This window comes from Gopherus evgoodei, chromosome 9, assembly GCF_007399415.2.
Source record: "Gopherus evgoodei ecotype Sinaloan lineage chromosome 9, rGopEvg1_v1.p, whole genome shotgun sequence".
NCBI lineage: Eukaryota > Metazoa > Chordata > Testudines > Testudinidae > Gopherus > Gopherus evgoodei.
In genome coordinates this window covers 91,516,161-91,540,751 of record NC_044330.1, presented here as the reverse complement: position 1 = coordinate 91,540,751, position 24,591 = coordinate 91,516,161, and the positions used below count along the sequence as shown (strand labels likewise).

The window sequence follows — 24,591 nt, the reverse complement described above, 5'->3', positions numbered from 1 at the left end:
TGGACAATATCAACGAATGCCAAACAAAGATCACAGCAGCTGTGTCTTTCTTCATGATATTTTTTTATAACTGCCCGCCCACAGAATGGGCAATTTGCCTGCCTGGTGCTACAAAGCTTAGGTCAGAACAGCAAGAAAATTAAGATGGCTTCATGCATTAACTGGAAAGGAAATCACTGCAAATGGTACATGGGGAACATGGATCTTCAGATGTCCCCACACATGCAAATCCAAGCTGGAGACACTGGTCACTGCATTTTGTTTTGGGGAGCCTGTTTGGGGTAGGTTTTACAGGCTCTGCACTTTTCTTTTACCTTTGTCTGTCAATCCCACAAGTACCTTTCATGAGCTCCAGAACGTTTTGAGCCAAATTCATGCCCTAGCATGCACGGAGCCAAATGCATCCCCTGTTGAAGTTACACATGAGGAATCAATTTGTTCCTTCAACGCCCTCTCTGGACAGCCCTTTTTCTCCTGGCCACCACACCAAGCAGATTTTTGGCATACGAGTACTTAGCTGTCCTTCCTGAGCGCTCCTCTGTACTGTAACTGGCCCTGCCACACCTAGCTGACTATTTGGCACCCCAGCTAGTAAGTTTTTTGTTTGCTAACCTGTACATTTACAGCACAAAAACTTTGCTGAGTTAGCTGGCTCTACCTCCCAGTACTCAATACAATTCAAGGAAAAGGTTTTCCTACCCTCTGGAGATGGCTGAGGGTGCCAGAGGAAAAAGAGCCACCAAGATCAAATTACCAACAAGCGGGGGTATTAACCCAGAGGATACAAAGATATGAAGGGTCAAATTTGACCTGTTGTTTCAGAGCAGGTGTGGTGGGGAAAGAACGCAGACCCTGCTTGCTGAAGTATGACATTTTGTTAGGAAGCAGCATTAGAATTTAGTGCTTCTGTCAATATTACAAACTCCCTATTATCCTCTAACCATCAGCACAGCTAGCAGAATTCCCCAGCACTAGGGGTATACCTGGGTTCACCTACATTGCTACTCTTCCTGCAACAAATCCAGGGAAGGGTAATGCTTTATCCAAACTCTAACAGTTGGGAGCTCACATCCAAAACTCCCATCTGGTGGGAGGAGAGGGACAAGAGCCATGAACTGAGGGAACATCCCCAGATAACTCCTCTAAAGGGCCTTGCCCTGCATGCAGTTAGCTGGCCCTCACTCCACACTGTAGTATAAAGCAGAGTCAATGGAGAGTGGACTTCTCTGGATTCAATGCTAACATGCCCCAGAACACATGGAACAGCGTGCTTGGCAGAACAAAGGGAGAACACACACTATTAAAGTCACTTCTCTCCCCAGCATGGATCTAGGGCATTTTGTGGCCTAATTTCCATTCCTTTTCTCCCCCACTTAGGTGCATACAATGGAGAAAGTTTTGGACCCAAGACTAGTAGAGAAGTAATAGTACATAAAAACTAGGGGATGTATTCTGAATTCACTAACACTAGTGGAAATCCACCATACCTCCTCTGACTTTACTCAGCTTCTCCCAACTGCCACCAGAGTTTTGCTCAAAAGCAGGTCAGGAAGTGAAACCAACCGTGGACCTCTGTCATAAACAGATAGCTAAGGGTTAATGTTCTTTTACCTGTAAAGGGGTAACACCAGTAACCTGAAACACCTGACCAGAGGACCAATCAGGAAACAAGACTTTTTCAAATCTGGGTGGAGGGAAGTGTGTGTGTGGAGTTCTTTGTCTTGGGTCTGACCCTCTCGGCTATGAGAGTGATTTTTCTATCTCCAGCTTTCTAATCTTCTGTTTCCCAGTTGTAAGTACAAAGAGATAAGACAGTAGGTTTATATTGTTTGTTTTTTTGTATTTACATGTGTGTAGTTGCTGGAATGTGTTAAGTTGTATTCTTTGTTGATAAGGCTGTTTATTCATATTTCTTTTAAGCAATTGACCCTGTATTTGTCACCTTAATACAGAGAGACCATTTTTATGTATTTTTCTTTCTTCTTATAAAGCTTTCTTTTTAAGACCTGTTGGAGTTTTTCCTTAGTGGGAATTCCAGGGAATTAAGTCTGCAACTCACCAGGGAATTGGTGGGAGGAAGAAATCAGGGGGAAAATCTCTTTGTGTTAGATTTACTAAGCCTGACTTTGCATACCCTCTGGGTGAAGAGGGAAGTACTTGTGTTTCCAGGACTGGAAACGGGGACGGTGGAGTCCCTCTGTTTAGATTCACGGAGCTTGCTTCTGTGTATCTCTCCAGGAACCCAGGGAGGGAACACCTGGAGGGAGAAGGGAGGGGGGGAAATGGTTTATTCCCCTTTGTTGTAAGACTCAAGGAATTTGGGTCTTTGGGGTCCCCAGGGAAGGGACCAGAGTGCCCCAAAACACACTAATTTTTTGGGTGGTGGCAGCTTTACCAGGTCCAAGCTGGTAACTGAGCTTGGAGGTTTTCATGCTAACACCCATATTTTGGACACTAAGGTCCAAATCTGGGAAATAAGTTATGACAACCTCCCCTACAGAAAAGGACCGAACCAGGTCAATTATATTAGAGTAGGGTCCACGAGCATCACCACAGTTTAAAATCTGTTACTCTTTCCAAACTAAGACCTGGTTCACAGGAGTTTAAATGGGCATAAAAACAAACAAACCAAATCAACTGCAAATGGAAACTTTGCCAAAATTTAGCAAAGGAAGAAAACACACACACACACACATACACACACACACCCCATGGCCAATTTATTTTGCCTTTTAGGAAGGCAATCATGGTATTAAAAGCATAATTTGGATTAGTGCCAACACTAGCTTTTGCAGTCACATGTTCTTTCTGTCTAAATCCTAGTGTACACTAGAAAAGGTTGGTTAGTATATGCCCTCCAACTCTCCTCATGCAGATGCAGCTTATACCAGAAAAAATTGCATTTGGTATCGCTTATACTGGTTCCCTGCACAAATGATGCTAGACTGGCATAACAACCTCTACACTAGTCTTCTGCCAGTATAGAACCATAGTGAAAACAAAAATCACAGTCCTACTCAAGACAGCTGTGCTACAAAAAGGTTAGCCTTGACTCCAGTCATGCTTTCTGACATTCCCACCCACCACTATCTGGTTTCTGGAGGACATTTCTTCTAGACCAGAGGGCAGGACATACAAAGGCTCCTCAGAGACTTATGTAGAAGTGCTACCCATCCATCATCCTAGACAGCGCATCTTGCCCTCATGATGGGCACAGGCTTTTCTGGCTCAGCAAAATATCAAGAGGTCATATCACTAATGCAAACTGGCATAATTCCATTGACTTTCATAGAACTATGCTGGCTGCCCCAAATTTTTAAGCCTTGTGCTTACTACCTACCAGAATAGCTTAATGGCTGGCATTTTAGAATTGGCAGCAGCAGCTACGAACACAAACCAGCCAGAAGTCAAACGAAAAAACACAAAACAGAGGAAGGATGGTGTTCTGGTAAGAGCACTGCAGATCCTTCCTGGCTCTGCCACAGCTCTGTGTGTGGCCTTGGGCAAATCACTTAGCCTCTCTGCCTCAGCTCCCCATCTGTAAAATAGAGATTGTATATTGCCCTTTGTCATGGTATAATTCCCCACTCTGAACCTTATCGTCCAAAAGATGGGGTACCAGCATGAATTCCTCTAAGCTCAATTACCAGCTTAGTACTTGTAGCGCTGCCACCAACCAGGAATTCCAGTGCCTGGTACACTCTGGTCCCCCCAAGACCCAGCCCTCTGGATCTTAACACAAGGAAAGTAAACCCTTTCCCTCACCATTGCCTCTCCCAGGCTTCCCCTCCCTGGGTTACCCTGGAAGATCACTGTGATTCAAACTCCTTGAATCTTAAAACAGAGAGGAAAATTCACCTTCCCCCTCCTCCTTTCTCCCCCTCCCAGACTCTTCCTGAGAGAGAAAGTAATACTAACACAGAGAGAAATTAACCTCTCTCTCCCCCTTCCCTCCTTTCTCCCCACCAATTCCCTGGTGAATCCAGACCCCGTCCCCTGGGATCTCACACCAGAATAAAAAAAAAACAACAATCAGGTACTTAAACAAGAAAAGCTTTTAATTAAAGAAAGAAAAAACAGTAAAAATTATCTTTGTAAATTTAAGATGAAATATGTTACAGGGTCTTTCAGCTATAGACACTAGGAATATCCTCCCAGCCTAAGTATACAAGTACAAATTAAAATCCTTTCAGCAAAATACAAATTTGAACTCCTTCCAGCCAAGTACACATTTGCAAATAAAACAAACAAACATAAGCCTAACTCACCTTATCTACCTAGTACTCACTATTCTGGACATATAAGAGACTATATCAAAGAGATTGAAGAGAAACCTGGTTGCATGTCTGGTCACTCTCAGAACCCAGAGTGAACAACAACCAAAATCTAACAGCACACACAAAAACTTCCCTCCCTCAAGATTTGAAAGTATCCTGTCCCCTGATTGGTCCTCTAGTCAGGTGACAGCCAGGCTCACTGAACTTGTTAACCCTTTACAGGCAAAAGAGACATGAAGTACTCCTGTTCTATTAACCCGTAACTATCTGTTTATGACACCCTCCCTCACAGGGCTGTTGGGAGGATGTGGTCATTAAGGTGCATCAGCACTTAGGTACCACAGTGAAAAGCATCATGGAAAAGCCTTGTAAATGTACAAGGTAGAGATTTAAAGTCCTATTTAAATAAATCCTAGGAAACAGCTACACTCCAAGGGTGGGGGGGAAGGGAGACTCAGATCAATTGCTGCTCCTGTATTTTAATTCCAAGCACTCAAATATGACTCCAAGCATGTGAGAGTTATTGTTGAAATCAGAGACAATTGTTCCTGGCTCTCCTGGTGGCCACAACAGAGTGGTAGAAAAGGCAAGAGGGGAAATAGGATTCTTCAGGCTCTGACAGTGAAGTGGGGGGACCACTGCAGCCTACAGCCCTCACACATGCACACTGCTGAGAAGGGTGGTAGTGGGGGGATCATAGGCTGATGAGCCTCACAGATCAGCATTTGTGTGCACTTGAGCTCTCTTACCTGATACGGTCACTGTCTTTTTTCTTCAACTCTGCATCTCTCTGCAGAACCTTCATAAGCTTCTCATACTCCTCTTCTGTCAGAAAGCTTAGGTCCAGCATCTCCTCTGTAATGATCTCCAGCCAGCTGGAGCATCAACAGACCAGAAACTATTTGAGAGCCAATTGTGAGAGTGCCATCAGCAGCCCCCTGAGCAGAGGGGCTCAGCGTGCCAAACAGTATTAGAGCTTGAAAGAAACATTTCACAACAGCATGGCTTGGAGGGAAATTGCATTAAGATTTTGACTCGTACTTCAAGACACTAAGCAGTTCTCTGGCATGGTTTTCTAGACAGAATGCCTGCTTGTGCCAGGGGGGAGGGGGGAAAAAAAACACCTCTCTCCACAGTTATGTTCCTTTCTTTGCCTCACACAGTCAATCAAATATCCAAATATAGAGAAAAGAGTTTCCCACTGGCTTTAGCTGCCTCAGAAGGGATGAAGGATCGACTCTGACGTTAGACATCAATCACCAGAACTTCTGCCATATGTCTTCCTCAGTACAGAAGTCATATGAAGTGCAGTTCAGTTGTTCCTGTAAAGAAATAGCACAGAGATGCCTTTATAGATAAACATGACATATGGCGACTGAATGTGTACATTTGGGGCGTTTATTTGTTCTTAAGCACAAGTCCCATAGCAAGCTGTCCTGTCTTTCTCCCCATCTCTGACAGCTCTCCATACATATAAGTCTAATCAGGATACAAGCTTATTTTAGTCAGCTTCACAGGAACTGGTAAATAGCTTCCCTAGCACACTGCTTCTAAAACAAACAGGCAAGAAACACAGGCAAGGTATTAATTCACTTCACCTCCATTTCCCCACCTGTAAAAGGAGGTGAATGTCAGACACTTACCCACTTAAGAAATAAAAAAAAAAAAAGGTATGTAAGTGATAACTGTTATTGTTGGTTAATCTACAAAAAGAACCTTCATGGTGCTCATTTAGTATTGTGTGTGCATGTCCCCCTACTGTTTGAATAGCAAATACAAATGCAATGTATGACTTTTAAATCATTCTGTGGTCCTGCTGGCACTGAGCACAGAAGTGGAGAGGGGGAGCAGATCACATATTGCCCTGTTACAGTGTGCCCCACGGCTCTAGCCAATCTGAGGGGAAAGAGGTCCCTGATCACCTATACAGCAGTTACCTCTAGGTTCTCTCACTATGAAGAAGCAGTAAGGAAAATTAAAGGTGGTCTCCAGGTAATGATGAAAGATTCTCAGTGGGTGTTATCTTCAGCCAGAGGTGAAAGTAAGCCGGTACGGGCCAGTATGGAGGACCGTAAGAAAAGGAGACTGGCTGAGGGAGGCATAAGAATAGTTTAAACTCAGCTGTTCCCTGAGTGGTTCAGCCCTAGGGGTTAGGAGCAGTTTCTGGCATCCTTGTTAATTTCACTCACAGTAGCTGTGGGGAGTGGGGAGGGTGTGTTTGACAATGGCAGGGGCAGTCCTTGTCTGCCCCCGGGATGAGGGGATCTTGTCTCCAATACTAATATACACAACAAATACAAGCATTTGGCAGCACAGCTTCAATCCAGAGCTAATAAAAGCAGGTGGAAGGGGAAAACTCATTGTCACATTGGTTTCTCATCTCCTCCCTCCCCCTCCTCCAGCCAGGCTGCAGACAAGGCTCTGCATTCCTCCCCCCCTTCCCTCTGCAGGGGTTCTCCTCTAAGCTCTAGCTTGCAGTAGGGACACTGGCTAAGATGCCTGCTGCTGCTGCCTGCATAAGAACAGTTTAAACTCAGCTGTTCCCTGCGCAGTTCAGCCCCCAGGGTTAGAAGCCATTTCTGACATCCTTGTTAATTTCACTCCGAGTTGTTGTTGGGGGGGAGGGGGACGACGGTGTGTGTGACCATGGCAGGGGCAGTTCTTTTCTGACCCCGGGATGAAGGGATCTCCTATACACAAAAAACACAATCAAAATCGGGAACCATTTCCAAGTTCAAATCTATCCCATTCCCTCCCCAGCAGAGGATCATGGTTGTGATGTCCAAACTGCTTGCAGATCCTCTTCAAAAGGTTACTGAACTGCGCAGTGAACAGCTGAGTTTAAACTGTTCTTATGCAGGAGGCAGGCTTCTTTCTCCCTCAGCCAGTCTCCCTGTTCCCTGCTGCAAGCTAGAGGGAAGCCCCTGAAGCTGATGCTCAGCGCCAGGCAGGGAGAAAGCATGGAGCCTAGTGTCCGCAGCCTAGCTGGAGGAGGAGGGAAGACATCAAGAAAAATGTGACAGTGAGTTTTCACTTTTTCAGGCTTATTCCAATAGTAAAGTTTTATTACAGACAGTACTGGTAGTAGTAATAGTAGTTTTATTTTCTCTGTCTATGTCATGCAATGGGAGGGATCCATGAAGTACATAGGAGAGGTGGGTTGCTTGCAATTGGACCATATGGGTAAGAAATGTAAATTACTTTCACCTCTGCCCAAACCCCAGGGCTCCCAGCCCCCTCTGCAGCTCCGGGGGTGATTTAAAGTGCCTGGCTCCTAGCTTCAGCTGAATCCCCAAACCCTTTAAATCCTGATTTAAAAGCCCTGGGATTTAAAGGCTCTACCTCTTCCAACAGAGGCCACGCCTCTTCTGATTGAGGCCCCTCCCCTGCTGCAGGACTCCGGAGTACCAGCAAGTCCTTTAAGTTACTTTCACCCCTGCCTACAGCACAGAATCACCTGCTTTGCACACATGAAAAAAACCAACAACCCTGTACATCCATGGAATACAGCAATTCTACTCTGGTCCTTTAAAGTGTTTTCTATTTAAACAGGCAGCTCACAGAACAACATAGAACAAGAGCACTTTTCCCAGTGTTGCCAATTCTTGCGATCTGATCATGAGTTGTATGGTATTTGGCATTTCTTAAAGCCTCAGCTTCTGGAGTCAGGTGATAATGGGAGCAACTCAGCTGTCATTTAAAAGAAAAAGGGGGGGGGAGGAAAAAATTAAAGAAAAAACCTATTGTTTTTAAAATTCCTTTTTGAATTTTAGAGGGAGAGGGAGAAAGATGACTCAAGATGTATGTATATTTGGGGTTGCCAATGCTGTTTTTGTCTGATCAACATTATATTTTCTTACATGTGATACCAGTACCACTTTAGTGGATTAAAACAGAAATACTTTAAAAAAAATTCACTACTTCTGCTGATTAAATGTACATTTCATGCAACTTGGTATGAAACTGCACAGAGCAATTTCACGTTTGTTTCCAGTCATTTTTCCCTGCTGGTTCTCATGCACTATCACAATGATGAGTTAAACAGGTCCTGGAAATGTTGGTTAAAGTTCAAATAAAATGTACCATGAAATATTTGTTACTCTTCGTTTTGACAAAACTTATTTTTAACAAAACCTGAAATTTGAGCCAAAATTATTTGAGAATCTCTCCAGCATCTAATAAACTACAAACAAAAAGATTACCTACATATAAAGCATCTACTAGTTAAAATCCTGTTTTTCTCTCTGGAAATTGTATTTTAATAAATTATTTCATTATGGTACAGGAGAAAGAAAAAGGAAATTAAAGCCCTCTTTTTAGAAAACAGGTTTTTAAAAAAAAAAAAAAAAAAAAAACTACCTGAAGCATTTACTGTGGAAAAGTTGTTTTGTTTTTAAATTGTGAGAAATCTCCACCTGCTGTTTGGGTAGCTGACTTCAATGCTGCTAAGCCATTGGAACCAGCCATGCAGAAGTAAACAGGGATTATTTGCATAGGAGCTCAGCAAAACTGTCACCTTTATGAGTTTAGTCAAAGCATTTCTTGATGTTTGCTCTGCACATTACCACACCTCTGTTGCTGTGGACTCAGGCCTGAAACAGGAAAACCTGCAGTTATTCACCACAGTATTTTAAGATAAGGGCAATAGCGTGCAATGTGTTTACTAGTATCTAGAGGCACAATAGGAATAAAATCAACTGACATCAACTGTATGTTATCATGCAGGAACACAAACACATACTGTTTCCATAACATTTCTTACCATAAATGTCATAGGTCTCATTTGTTCTCTCTCTCGCATTAAAATGTTTTGCTATACTGGAAGTAGTCTTCTCCTCCCAAATCTGCTATGGGAGAGGAGTGACAATATGTTGTAATGTTTCCCTAGGGTATGGCTACACTTGTAACTTCAAAGCCCTGCCACGGCAGTGCTTTGAAGTGCGAGTGTGGTCGCAGGGCCAGCGCTGGGAGAGAGCTCTCCCAGCGCTGCACGTACTCCACATCCTCTACGGGTGCAGCTTGCAGTACTGGGAGCCGCGCTCCCAGCGCTGCGGCACTGTTTACACTGAGGTTTTACAGCGCTGTATCTTGCGGCACTCAGGGGGGGTGTTTTTTTCACACCCCTGAGCGCAAAAGTTGCAGCGCTGTAAAGCGCCAGCGTAGCCATGGCTCTATTCAGTAATAACAAGAGCCATCCCTGCACTGACAAAGAGAATGTACTAGATGTCTAAAAGGGTCTTTTACATCTAATTACCTTGATAGGAATCTCTCTGAAGGAGAACTTCCTAGAAAGATCAATACGAGGAAGTATCAGAGGGGTAGCCGTGTTAGTCTGGATCTGTAAAAAGCAACCAATAGTCCTGTGGCACCTTAAAGACTAACAGATGTATTGGAGCATAAGCTTTCGTGGGTGAATGCCCACTGCGTCAGACGCGGCAATACGAGGAAGGTTTGTTGTGCAGAGAAATCCAAAAGGGTCAAATTGGAATAGTCTGTTTCCAGATCCACAGAAACCCCACAAAGTACAGCATGACCAACGTGGATGTGGGCTATCTGATAGGTCTACTGCCACGCTCCTTCCTCAGTGCCATCCTTCCAGGCTGGCTGCACCCTTCACTGCCGTAGCCTCTGTCTCCCTTTGGACCTCTAACACAGACCCAAAAAGAAGCTGCTGCTCTGGTCACAGCAGCAGCTCACTCAGATCCAAAAAAATTCCATGTGGAATGTGCTGCTGCCATGAAGCTACTCATGACCTACCCAAACCGCTGCATGCAATGGACATGTGGAGTCTATTGTGAAAAGGAGCTTTGTAAAAAATGGCATATGGGAGTCTGTATTTCTGGTCTCTCGGTTTAGAAGTGAAGATGATTTTTTTCTTCCCCTCCCCGCCCCAATGACAAGCACTGCAGACTCAGCCTTGAATCTCACAGTCAACCTGGTTCCCTTCTAGCTTTTGATTAATCACCAACAACAATATTTCTGCAGGCCAAATTGTGCCCTCACTTATATGTGTGCGACCTTACTGGAGTTGCAAACTTTGGCCCTACTGTTGGAACTTGGCTAACGAACGCTTGATGATTGGGCCAGAACACAGCCCAGCTCACTCTCCCATATCTACACTGCCTCTGAAGTGCTAATAACTTATTGTTGTCAAGAAAGTCAGAAGTTTGACTCTGAATATACACAGGGAACTGTGCTGTTGAGAAATTATATGAAACTAGCATGTTATTATTCAGTGCACTATAACAAATTGTGAAAGGGAGAGGTCCCAATTTCAACGTCAGGGGCTAGATCCTCAGCTGGCATAAATGAACACAGCTCCATGGAACTCGAGTTCAATGGAGCTGTGTCCATTTATACCAGTTGAGGTTCTAGTCCAAAATTCAGCAATCGATTAACTTTCCTTCAATTAGCCCTGTTCTCTCTCTGTAACCAGTCGCACTAAGCAGACATATAATTGGTATACCCCACGCACCAGCCCAAAATCCCAGGACAAAAAAGGAGCGAGATGACAAACACCAAACTTTCTCTGAAGCATTTTTATGTTTAGAGGGTTAATAAGCCGTTGTGACTTGAAGGGAATATATTTGTAATCTAAAGTGCCAGGCTAAAGTACATTTAGATCCTCTAATGGTCCTGGACCATGCTGGAGAGCTTTTTATTTCTCTTGTGCCCTTTTGCGACTTGACTGTTTGCTGCGTGCATACACAGTACAAATTACAAAACAACTGAATTAGCTCCACCCCATCCTCCAGGCTAATCTAATCAGAACTCAAATTACCAGGTTATTCAAGGATTTGAACAAGGGTTGAACAAATAACCATCCGTGTAAAGAAGGTTTAAGGGATACATTTACTCAGAGAAGTAGTCCAACAAACTACAAATAGGACAACTTGCAGAAATAAGGATTACTCACATGCATAAATGTTATAAGGCTGCACTCCCCTACTACTGGACCTTCAAGTTATTTTACCTTTTCTTTACAGAGGAGCCGGCTTTCTTCTGTTTTTTTTTTCTTTTACATTATAAACAAGTTTGGGGGAAGACTTGTGTGAAAACGAAGCTCTTGTAAGCCTAGTTTTGCATGAAATCACTGCCACTTTTGGAAAGTTGGCTACTAGAAGACCTGCCTTCTTGTGTAGGCATAGCTGAAAAGCCTAATGAAGCCTAAATACAAGCCATTGAGATAAATGGTGCCAGAAGACAACCGTTGCTGTCAACAGACATTTGTCACTGATAGATTATCTGCAGGGCACTCCAGCCCCAGATCTCATTTCACAGTGTACATCCTGGTTCTGAGTGTTGCATGTCTTCTTCCTCAACGTTGGTATGTGATGACATTAATGATACCACACAGTGTAGGCTACGCAGATTCTATTTACTCTATGGTGTTCTGCATACAAAAGAGAAACTGGGCCAAATCAGAAGCTTTAATCTGCAAATTTGGCAGACAAATCCCATTTCAACAGCCACTGCTAATGCTGGCTGAATACCTGACAAGTTGATACCATGTGTGGAAGCAGAATTAAAAGTTTCTTCCACACACACTATCACATAGATCAGTGTTTCCCAAACTTGTTCCGCTGCTTGTGTAGGGAAAGCCCCTGACGGGACGGGCCAATTTACCTGCGCTGTCCACAGGTTCAGCTGATGGCGGCTCCCAGTGGCTGCGGTTTGCCGCTCCAGGCCAATGGGAGCTGCTGGAAGTGGCACGGGTTGAGACACATACTGGCCACCGCTTCCAGCAGCTCAGTCTATCATGCTTAGAATGTAAAATTTAGAGCTTCCTAGACGGCTGACATGCCCTCATGCTCAAAAGTGAGCACAATCTAGTAGCTAATGCACAGGTCTGGAAGTCAGAATATCTAAATTCTACTCACAACACTATCACTAACTCGGTATGGCTACACACAGCCATTAAACACACATGGCTGGCCCATGTCAGCTGACTCAGGTTCCCAGGGCTTAGGCTGCAGGGCTGTGAAACTGCAGGGTAGATGTTCGGACTCAGGCCCAGGTCAACTGATGCAGGCCAGCCATGGGTGTTTAACTGCTGTGTAGAGCAACCTTCATTGTGTGGCCTTGGACATGCCCCTAAATCTGTGCGCCAGTTTATCCTCCCACTGCTATGAAATAGGGATATTCTTCTACTTCACCAGGATGTTGTAAGGCTTAATTCATCTGTATGTGTACAGTCCTTTTTACATCTTCAGGTGGAGTGCTTCACAGAGGTGCACAATATTTTTCTCAAAATAAGATACATCACTAATAGTGACTGAGCCACCTTAGCTTTGGCAAACAAAGAGTGGTTGTAGGCTAGTGTGTGGAAACTGAATTAAAAATTGTTTCTAATGGAGTAACTTTTCAGAAAACTATGGACACAACTCTCCTCTCACTTAGACAGCAATATAGTTGCATGGACTGTAAGGGAGTTCCATTGGATTTACACTCCTGTTAAAGGGCAATTATGCCCACTGTTTGTAATAAAACCAAGTGATTGAGTTCTGTAGAAACAGCTGTAGGAATAGCTGATCGCATAAAGAATAAACTTTCAGCAAAGAAGGCGGTGTGGTTTTCCACATCACTCTCCCATGAGAATGCTTTCTTTACAGCTGTACCTTTTCTGCATTGGTCAAGGCCTACCTGTGAAGATCTCACCTTTCAGAGTTGCTTCTGTGAGGCGTTTGATTGGGGAACTTAACCAATCTCAAAATGGAAATCCTGCAGCAGAATAATTTACCTCAACTTCCCATGGATTTTTTTTTTAAACCCAATTTCTGTACATGACAGGAGTTGAACGTGACCCAATTGGTTAGTCCCACTGAAGGCACAAAGATGGGTAAACAGGGAGGCACCAATGGAGGAACGCAGCTCTGATCAAATCAATGGCTTTTTATTCTCAGAACTATTCATGTTACACGGGTACAAAAGGTATCACTTTACTAGACAAGAGTATGACCTTGGTTGGACTCAGGTTCAGTATTGCCTGCCATTAAATACTGTCTAATAACTCTGGGTATGATGGAGCCTCCCAATAAAATTTTGTTCTATTAATAAAACTCTTACATTTCCATAAACAGCTTAAAAGAGTGTTTAGTGACAAATGACATCACAGAGATTAGACCTGGGTGAAATTTTTCAGGCGAAACATATATTCAGTGTCAATGAAACATTTTGCAATTCAAACTGGCTTCACCAAAATTGCTCAGGTGAAAAAAACCCATACCCCAAGATCAAAACATTTTATTCAACCAAAAATAAAATGAAAAAATTTCACTGAAGATTTTGAACAGAAAAATTGACATTTCAGGTAAACCCAAAAACAATTGACACCCATGCCCCAAGTTTTTGGAACTGCCGGTGAACCCAAAAAAACCCTCCAGTTTTGCACAGCTCTTGCTGAAATGGTCTTAGTAACATAGAAATTGCCATAATGGATCATGCCAATGGTCTAGTCTAGTTTAACCTTTGACAGAGGCTAGTACTTCAGAAGACTGGGCAAGAAATACAGTAATGAACAATTCTCCACTAGTAGTAAGTTTCTTAACCCATCAGATAGTGCTCATCTTATGTTATGAATGAAGCATGAGGATTTATGTCCCTCATAAATGTGTATCTTACTAAGTGTAACTGGTGTTATTTATATAACTAGACTTCTAATGCTTCACTAAACTCTACTCATCTCTCCCCTTCCATGATATTTTGTGGCAGAGGGCTCTGCAGGTTAATTTTGCTTTACACATATTAAAACGAATTCCTTTTATCAGTTTCAAATGTTGCCTTTTAATTGGAATGGGTGATCCCTGGTTCTTTTATTATGAAAAAGCATATGTAGACCTTATAGGATTAAATTAAAAAGGGAATTACCATATTTTATACACATCAATGCCTTAAAAAAAAATAGAAAAAGGTGACTCAGAATCCACAAACCAAAACTCATTTTCTGTTAATAAACTGTTAATAGGATTCTTTAATTTAAATATTTGAGAGTTCTGTTTATTTCATAGGTGGGGAATATTTGCAAAGCTTCTACAGGATATATTTCACTGCAAGTGTATTGTTAGAACACTAAAACACTGCCCACCGGGATACAGAGTAAACCTCTTCTCTCCCCTTTAATAGGCATGGCAGTGTCCCAAATGCAGCAGAGGATGCCAGCATTTTAAAGAACTTGCTATTACTGTAGCCATGTAACACAAGAGGGTGGCTAAGTCTGTTCTGTCTCTATCTTCAGTTTGGAATCCCGTGTAGATGCAAAGGGACACAAGGTGGCAGGGAGAATGGGTCTAGATGAAGGTGCACGGAAAGTGAAGAAGTTGGGTGGGAAACTTTGTACAATGCTTACTACACAAGGTGGGTGAGGCAATATCTTTTATTGGACCAACTGCCGTTGGTGAGAGAGAGAAAGAGAGAAGCTTTCGAGCCACACAGAGCTCTTCTTCAGCTCCTATACTGCACAAAGACATTTTCTGGACTTTCAGAGAATTTGGATTTACACTCCCAAAATAAAAAGACTTTTCTGAATACATTCCTTCTGCCACCTTGCGATTACCACTTATTAATTGGTACGATTTCTAAACTGCCCATCCTCATCATGATCCATTCTTGAGCTCCCCATGAAATCAAGCCTGCATTCTGTTCTACATCAACTTCCATTATGGAAACATCTGATCTTCCCTCACAACACTTAATAATGCTGCTTTTCACTAAAGAAGAAGGGAAAAAGCAAACAAACAAAAAAAGCAACCCACACCACCACATGATATCTATGCATTAAATACATGGTTGCCTGTTTTGTAAGTGCTTCAGAGAAAGTGGAAGATGCCCTTTAAACTGCCTACAATGTTTATTTGAGAGGCAACTTGAAAAAGGCTGTGTAAAAATGAAACAAACAGCGCTTGGAAAAATATCTGCAGGTGAGATCTTATCAGTACAAAGCCCAGGAAGAATTCATTTGAACCATTGTAGGAGGAAGGCCTGTATTTAGACAAATCACCTCACATTCCTGTACTTTGGACTTGTCTCCTCCTGTTTGTCCATACTCATCCTTTTTAAACACAGTCTGAACCTGCTTTACTGTGCCACTTTAAACAAACAGGATAATGTAAATTAGACTTGTTCTAATGATGAAACTGCAGGATGGGAGGAGGATGACGATTCCTTGTTACCACTTTTGACTTTTTCGTGACCCCCTCCAACAGACATATGCACACCCCAGGGCTGCTTCACACCCAGAAGGATGTGTCTTCACTTCCTTTTGCTTATTCCATAGTCAGTCCCTTCCCTAACCTCACTTGTTATGAGCTAAATGGCATAGCAACTACTTGGCAATCAAGGAACGGGTCAGATCAACCAGGACATTATAACTACACTGTAGTTAAGCCTCTGTCACTGCATAAACTCCCATTGTCATATACCTGATCCTAGCAAGCAAGAGTCAGCATTCTGTGAAGAGCCTCAGAGTGGAAGCCCTATTTTCTACCCAAAAATATTAATAAAAAATCTTATTTGGCTACTTGTAATGAAGCAGGAGCTCATACCAGACTGAACACCCTGGGGGCCAATTCCTCCCATACCTCTCAACTTGCCAAGATCTAAAATGTGGGATACAATGGGATACAAAGACCCAACATGTACAAAAAGTTACTCGTGCAGCAAACTGAGGATGCCATATGATTCCTTCCTTCTATGTCAATAATTCTTTCCGTAATCTCAGTTTCACGATTCTTTATTTGTGATGTAAACGACATCAATGAAAGACAGGGGATTCCAGTGTAGTAAGGTGCATAGGTAACAAAGACTAAAACAAGATACTTGAAATGAGCTACACTTGCAAGGTCGGATTCCTTTTAGAAGTTATTAAAATAAGCTGTCAGAGACAAATATTTTACAAATAATTGCACTGCAAGGCGGCCCCAAGCTGCAAAGTTCAGTCCCAGATCTGCATCCAGATCCCAAAATGTCGCTGCATCAGATTCAGTGTTTTGATTTAGCCCAGGGTCATGAAGGGGGCTAACAGTAAAACTCAGATCTAATCTGGGATTTTTAATCACCCACTCCCCTCTAAATTATAGGAGTGTTCAGTTCTGGAGTTGGGTCCAGACCTAGTGTTGTTTTAGATATTGGACAGCCATTAAATATTGAAGGCTTCAAAAAGAAAAAAAATATTCCACTTTCATTTCTTACCTTGCAAATCCCTGAACTGCGAGACAGCAAAAAGAAACTTCATGTACAGTAATCCAATTAGCTATGGTTACACCCTTTCCTAGCAGACATTCTTCGCTGGGAAAACAAATCCGTACATAGGAATATTTTTGAACAAGTCAGCTCTGTTTGGGCACCCATTTTCTAGGTTTGATGCAACTCTCCAATACAAACACAGACTCAATTACACATTCATTTACTGGAACATGTTTCATTTGATCAACAGGCTGGATGAGGAGAGCGGGCAGAAGACACATATTTGGCAGTGCTTGTTAGCCAAGAATATGGAAAAACAAAATACTTGGGTCCATTCCCTCCCTTCCTCAATGCACCACTATTACTTCAAAGGTCTCCAAATTAAGGTCCATCCAGTAAAGTGTGATCCATAACATCTGAAGGGGCAGGTCAGCTCACACAACAGGAAAGGGTCAGACTGAATTTCATACTGAAATGCACAATAAGTGCAACATTCATTACGTAGTGAAGGCCAAGTTGTCCCCACATTAAGGCCTAGTCTATACCAGAAAGCTACACTAGCTTAACCAAAGGTGATTTTAAGCAGGTTCAGGTAAACTGGTGCAAACTCCTGTGAGATGCTCATTTCAGTTTTGCTTAAGATGTTTAAATTTCTGGTTTAAACCAAGCCAAAATTCAGACAAGGATTGCAACCATTTGAAATCAGCTTAGTAACTAATTTGACTTTTCTGTCTAGCCAAGATGTTCTTTACAGTTGTGTTATCCCACAGACATGTATTACTGTTCCAGAGAGACAAGGGAACAGGACATTTCAGATCACAACTGGTTCATTTGTGTCACTGAATAAAGTTTCTTTATTTTAGTGTTCACATGGAAAGTTATCTTCTAAAACCTTTTATTTCAATGGCAGTGGCCAAAATTCTGCCATCAGTTCCTCACATTGCAACCCTAATTTACTACTACAGTGCAAAACTGCACCATATATTAGACCGGGGCCTACTGTCCCCTTCCACGGAGAAGCCTACAATAGAGACAAATCCCACTGCAAACTTAGGAGATGAGCTTGGCCAGTTTCCTCTGAATTGGCTCTCTGCAGCAAGGGAGAGCTGAGGGAAATCTTGTAATGCAGGCTAGATTTACAGAGGCCTATACATACTGCTTCCCAAGTTCTTTTCCATGGGTGTGCATGTCTGTCAGGAACCATGCGCTTGTGTGTTCTCCACAAACAGCTGCTCCAAACCTGCCCTCAGGGAGGTTTCAATTTTTGGAGAAAGAATCTGCATCAGATAATGGTGATGAGGTCAAGATTCCCATTCTCTTCTATCCTCCCCAACACTTACAGAGGAGTCCCCAGGAAGGGGCTACCAAGGGGGAAGCACGCAACAGCAGAACTATTCCCCCATTCTGTATTTGGGGATCTAGTTCCACGGTCTTGGATTACTCTTGGGATTACTTCCCCAGATACTGACCCAGGGTGCCGAGATGCAGTAAGTGCAAAGGGTTGCACAGTTGTATTAAAGGGCAAATTGGGGCATATGCTGGATGATGCACATTATTGTGCATTGTAGCATTAAATTAAGCCAATAAGGTTGCACAGGGGTAACTGGGAATGTAATTGCTCGACCTGAACAGCTTGCAATGAGGTGAGCGTATTCAAGTACACTGAGAAATATGCCACGTGTAACAGGATAGCCACTGAAAGTGAAAGTCGGCAAATTGTTGTCCTGATCTATAACGTCCCGCCCCCACCCCCCAAATATTAATTGTTCCATTAGGTTTAAGCTATAAAAGGTTATTTGATTTTGATTCCACGATCAACAAGATCAGTTCTTACCTCTGTGCAGATTTTCAGTTTACTGACAATGGTGGAACAGGATTTCATTCACTTTGACTTTACTACCACGTTACTTAGATAATGTGTTACTGTTCTATTCTTCCTATAACCTTTTGATTTGTAGATAACAGTATTGATTTAAAATGAAATCAAAGCATGCCTGCCCTACAATGAACACATTGTCCTTGCTGTGCCTTATTGTGCGCCTAAGGGCTGCCTCCTTGCAAACTATGGGGGTGGGGGTGGAGGGGAGGAAGACTCTTTTGACTCAATGTTGCAGGTTTATTAAATGGACAGGGTCAATTGGCTTGGGGCAGTCGTTTTGAATGTGTGTGTGTGTACCCCCTAAAAGATTTCAAATGGAGGTGCAGAGCCCTTTGGAAATATTAGGCCATCTGTGAACTCCAGGTTGAAAACCACTGACTTAGGGCTAACAAAAAACCCACAAACACCCACCACCACCCACACAGATTTACACTTCAACTACAGAGCCATATGGGACCATGTAGGAGACCAGAAACTCAGGGAGGGCCCCCTTTGTAGAGTTCTTCCATGGGAGAGGGAAGGAAGCAGGAGGTTCAATCCTCAAAACCAGCAAGTCTCCCCCCCTCACCCTCCAAAATCCATGAGGAATGTGTGGACGACAGGGCCATCTTCATGGAGGATCTGACACTGTCCAGGCTCCTGTCAACACAGCTCCTTCAGAGCACCTCCCCTCAACTTCTGCTAGACCTGTAATCCCTCTTCCCCCTGAGAAAGAGGGTTTATCCCATTTCCCCCCCTCCATGTGTGTATGAGCAAGTCAAATGCTTAATGAATCAGTATGAACTTACTCACAAAAGTTTGGTGTCCTGCTACATCTGGGCCATGCTGACTGTGTCCTGTCCCCTCTCTTCCCTTCCACCCCAAAATGATCATTTGTGGGGGTTTGGAAGTGAAGAACAAATGCTATACGTAGCCTGTCCCTTAAGTGCCCCAACAGAAGCGAGTACAACATGGCCTATATGATCTGGCTGGAGATGTGGACTTGATTCTAAATATGATATTCACCGCTTAGAGAACAAATATATTATTAATAATAAAAGTAATGAGAATAGCCAAAAATAGACATTATTCATACAGAACCTTTGTTTACATAGAGTGATCAGCTGCAGAGGGAACAGAAATTGCCAGCACAGCTCTAAGAGTAGGGCTTGTTATTATCCACAACAATGGAGCATGAACAAGGAAGTAAAATAAAACAGGCCCAGAGGAATTAAGGATCACAGGATAGAGGGAAGGCCTAGGAAAACAAAGCCTAAAGGAGCAGGAAAAATTCAGTGGGAGGGGGGAAAGTTCTTCAATTCCAGGTTCTAAGAAATATCTGAAACAATATAAAGCAGAAAAACAACAAGACAGCGTATTGACAGCATCCCTTAGAAACAGCTATTGATGTAGCAGCTGTCAGGGAGATCCACCTACTTTATAAAAATCTCTGTATTTTAGGAAAAGCCACCTGGAATGTTTTTCCTACTATTCCAAATGCATCTTGGAACTTTCTTTTTTTGGTTGTTGTTGCTGTTCATTTCCCCTCCACACTCCAGCAACCATGGATTGCCAAAGGCCTTGACAACACAACTCATGAAAGTAAGTTTCATTTAGGAAGTATGATTTAGTGGAATGAAAATTCATATGTCTGTAGCTCTGACCATGTTCAAGAAAGGTCAAAAACCAAAGACATGACATCAGTGTTCTTGTACAGTGACAAGGCATTTGGAATTGGCAACAATATGAAATCATATAGGGCATGATCCAAGCCCCAGTGAAGTTAATGGAAAGATTCCCATTGACTTAAATGGTAATGAGTTCCTTATCCCACATTCATCATATAAATGTGTACTATAGTAGACTGTCAAAGTCTGCAATATTACAGTCTCTAGAAATGTGCAGAGGAAGGAAACCTACGGCACGTGTGCCAAAGATGGCACATGAGCTGATTTTCAGTGACACTCACACTACCCAGGTCCTGGCCACCAGTCCGGGGGGCTCTGCATTTTAATTTAATTTTAAATGACGCTTTTTAAACATTTTAAAAAAACATATTTACTTTATATACAACAATAGTTTAGTTATATATTATAGACTTACAGAAAGAGACCTTCTAAAAAGGTTAAAATGTGTTACTGGCACACGAAACCCTAAATTAGAGTGAACAAATGAAGACTCGGCACAGCATTTCTGAAAGGTTGCCAACCCCTGGAATAGTGACAGTATTTCTATAATCACTTTACAAAGCTAGGTAATATCCACCATGCTTAGAAGTTAGGGTCTTGACAAATGTCACACAGCAAGACAGCAATAGAAAAGCGAATAGTACCTTGGAGTGCTGATTCCCCATCTTTAACCACTGGATCATACTGCCTCAGGGTACATCAGGATTTGTAAGGCAACTTTTTTTTGGCAACAAGTGAAACAAATACAGGGCCCTTCACTGTATGCAAAAACAAGAGCGTCGTACCAACTATCACTTCTAACTTTCTAAACTTCTAACATTGAGGCAAATTCTTATAATCAGCTTCTAACACTAAAGTTTAAAGCCACTTTTGCAACACTCAGATTTTAGGCTGCTAACAGGGCTAAAAAGACTTCTGGTATAAACTGGAGCAGTTCTGGGAGTGCTCTAATTTATGTCAGCCTCCCCTTGGCTGCCTGTCGGCTGCACAGCAGCCCCATGTCCCTGTGGTGATAAGCACAAACCACACACACCCGCCTACCCCTAGCATAACCCCTGCACTGGAGCCTGTGAGGGGAAAGATAGAACATTTACAGTAGCCATATCCTGCTGAGCCTAGAGCATATTGTGGTCCTGGAATGGCACACAGGGGGCAGAATCAGCCCCATTATTCTTCCTTGTGGTTAAATCAGATATTCTTCACAGGCCACCTTCATTTGATTTTCTTGCTAATCCTGATTGCCATTCATTTTATTCCAGCCATGCAAATTTGCCTGAACCATCTTCAAGATATTTCCTCTTATATCAGGGAGCAAGTGTTGCTGCATTCTGGACTGAAGGCGGAACTACGTACCTACTGACAAACTTACTTTGCTATTGTCTCTGATCTCCACAAAGCAGGATTTGTTAATCCACATTGTGAAAACTATTAAAATCAACATGACTTTGAAGAAGGCATCACATTTGCAGCTGAGATAGGATTAGGTGGCAATAAAAAGTAGCGAGGGGGGGGGGAATACCTGACTATCTCAATGGCAACCTGTTTCCTGGTGACCAATACACTCTTCATACTTTGCTTAAAAGTGGATTTGTTTGCCCCCTTCCTTCTCTTTCCCAAAAGCAACATGAATTTCAAAGTTTAGGTTGTTAACTTGCAGAGAGCAGAATGGCTCCAGATTTTTACAGGTAATTCGGAGATTGACCGAGCTCTTCTGGCCATACCTGCTCAATGGTAACTTGTAATACTTTTAAAAGGACAACCTTCAACTTCGCAAATAAATATGCTACACTCAGTGCATATTAGTTATAGTGAGACCTGAGTGAGGCTGAACAGCAAAATGGATTTCATTTTCAACCTTTCTTCTCCACAAAGTTTGGGGCTGGTCAGAAATTAGATTTACTTCAACTCAGAGAGAAGCAAGGCGGCTGCAAAACTAGCATCAGGGGTCTGATTCCAAAGACCTCCACTCCCAAAGGTTAGGGGGTGTTTGGATCTGGACCTGTCCATGTATACTGTTTTCAAAGGGAAAAAAAAGTTTACATAAACTTTAATTAATCTAGCCAATTACAAAACAAATTATAAGCCAGGTTTGGGCAGTGCCCATGAATCCCCATTTCCATAGTTTTACAAACACATTTTCCTGCTTTTAAAGATATTTTCCCTCTCCCCTACTGCAGTGGGAGCTACTCAAATAAACAAGGGGGGCACGGGAGTGGGGACAGTAAGTTAAGGCCCTGATCCTGAGATCGGGGTTGCTGGCATGCACCTAATTACAGGATCAGGGCTTAACGGTGGGGAAACAGAGACGTGGACTACACAGAAAAGGCCTGATCCTGCACTTCCTTGAACCTCAAGGAGCCGTTTACATCTGTGTTAAGTGAGCACGAAATTCTAGTGTTTTGATCCGGTACCATTTCACACCCCGTGTGCACAGGTGTAAACAGCAGAACCGGGTGCGCGCCAGCGAGGAGTCACCCCAGTGCTGGCCGGTGCACCAGGCACACGAACTGGACACAAAGTAACGATCCGAGTGTGTAGGTGGGGGGAGAAGGGAGGTGGTTTCTCAGGGGTAACAATAATTTCAGACAAACAGGGTCAGGCTGATGGTGCGTTTCCCGGGGCAGCCAGCGAGCCTGGTGCGGCTCGGATGCATCCTCGACCCCAGCTGCCAATGCAGGGGGGCGCAGGCAGCCGCCCAGCCGCTGCGGAGCCGGTGCAGGCGCCCCGGGGAGCCGGGCAGGCGGGCGCGGTGTCTCTTACCTGGCGGAGGCGGCTGGGCGCACAAGAAGCAGCGCAGCGCAGCTCAGCTCTCTCCGAGGGCAGCGGGACAGCGGCTGAGTCCCGGGCTCGGCAGCCTGCAAACCCGGACTGGATCTCGCCCCGCACTAGGGCTGCACTGGAACTAGGCTCTTAGAAAACCCGGCCTGGATCCCAGCCCAGTGACCAGAACAGGCGCTGGGCACGCGCTCCAGCAGCTTGAAAACCTGGCCTGGATTTCAGCCACGACACCTAACTCAGGCCCCAGCAGCCTGAAAACCTGGCCTGGATCTTAATACAGTGACCCACCTGAGCTCCCCCAAGGCTCACACCTATCCGACCCGCAGGGTGCTGTGCCCAAGGACTGGCAGCCTGTATGCCAACCAAACCGGCCTCCAACAGGGAACTGAAAAAACTGAAGTGCCTCTGCCTGGCTGTATCGCCCACCCACCTCCCCTAGGTACCGTAATGGACCCCTCCTGCAGGGTGTCACACCAGTGTTGGGATACCCCAGCCCTTTTGTGCCTAGGAAAGTGCTGGGTCCAGCAGGAGATTGAAGACAAGTGTGTTACACACTAGGTTCTACAGGCACTACCCCAGGGGGTGGGAGGGAGTGTGTCCCATAAACTGTCACAGTGTCTGAGGAAAAACACAGGGTTCCTTAACTGGGTCTGCCATAAGCTAATGATGCTTATACCCTTGGCACAATTAACAGTCACAAGCAAAAGAAGGACCAGCGGTTCCCACCCAGACGCTAGTGACAGCCCAGTCGAGGGATATGAAGATGAGTCTCCTCTAGCCTTGTGGCAGTGATGAATCCTCCTGGGATCAGTCAGGCACTGGCCTACAGATCCTTGGCCAGGGCTCCCTTCTTTTGTCCATCTTCTTTAGACACATCCACACAACCCTCCTCTTTTGTGGGCTGCTCCCAAACATCTGCCTGACATGGCTGCTGCTGGCTTCCTGTCAGCCTTTCAGGCTGAGTCTCCAAGCTGCCCATATTCTCTCCCCAGCCAGCTGCTAGGCTGCCATTCCTGCCCATCTCCAAAGCGTTGGTTCCCTCTGACTGTATGTTGTACTTCCCATTCATGAGCAGGATGGACCCGCAGGTTCAGAAGTTTTCTGCCGTCAAATAAATTTCAGAGTAAATCTCTCTCTCTATATATATATATATTATTATTTTATTTTATTTTAAATCAGAAGAAGAATATTAAGTGAACATGGACAATTGTGAGGCATAAGAGCTGTCTTCCTTACGGCCCTTCCAGTGTCTCTGTTCCCTTTTCGGCAACATCACTTTTAGAGGACTAGTTCATGCATTGTTTCACTCAGGGAGGCAGCCTTCTTAAAGGCCCTGAAGTTTTGGAGGCAACACTGAGAGCCTGGGAACCCTCCCAAAGGAGCCTGATGCTGAGGCCAAAGGCCTGATATTAGGCATGTATGGTGGCAAGTCTTTGCCTTCCACTCATACTCATTGTTCCAAGGTACCTCTCAAACAAACAGGAGATACAGCTGATTGCTGTCCAGTGGGCTCAGTGAAATGGTATTTGGAGCCCAATCCTCAGTGAGCTGGTCCTCAGTGGCACTAACTGGCATTCTTGTTGGCAGACTCAAAAGAGAGGCCAAGGGCTGAATGGATTTGGAGACCAGGATAGCTCTGGCAGTGTCCAGCTATGTGTGTCCATGCTGTGTGAGGAAGAATTAATTCTAACCATACCCCCTTTTTAATATTAGTTCAAATACAGTTATTCATTTAGGCTGAGATTTTCAAAGCCTCCTAAAGGATCCACATCTCGGCAGCTTTGAAAATCTCTCAGCATGTTGTTTTAAT

At 43.7% G+C, this 24,591-nt stretch overlaps 1 protein-coding gene across 1 annotated transcript in view; it reads right to left on the bottom strand.

Annotated features, from left to right (window-relative positions):
- LOC115657700 (synaptotagmin-like protein 4) overlaps positions 1-22,855 on the bottom strand; it is a 67,888-nt gene extending 45,033 nt beyond the window's left edge. Inside the window, exons 1-2 of the mRNA XM_030575793.1 lie at positions 22,764-22,855; positions 5,027-5,599 (exon numbers count right to left, since the gene is read on the bottom strand). Of these exons, the coding sequence (XP_030431653.1) occupies positions 5,027-5,127 (101 nt within the window). The 5' untranslated portion in view covers positions 5,128-5,599; positions 22,764-22,855. The remainder of the gene's footprint in view (positions 1-5,026; positions 5,600-22,763) is intronic.
- Between the last annotated feature and the right edge of the window lie 1,736 nt (positions 22,856-24,591).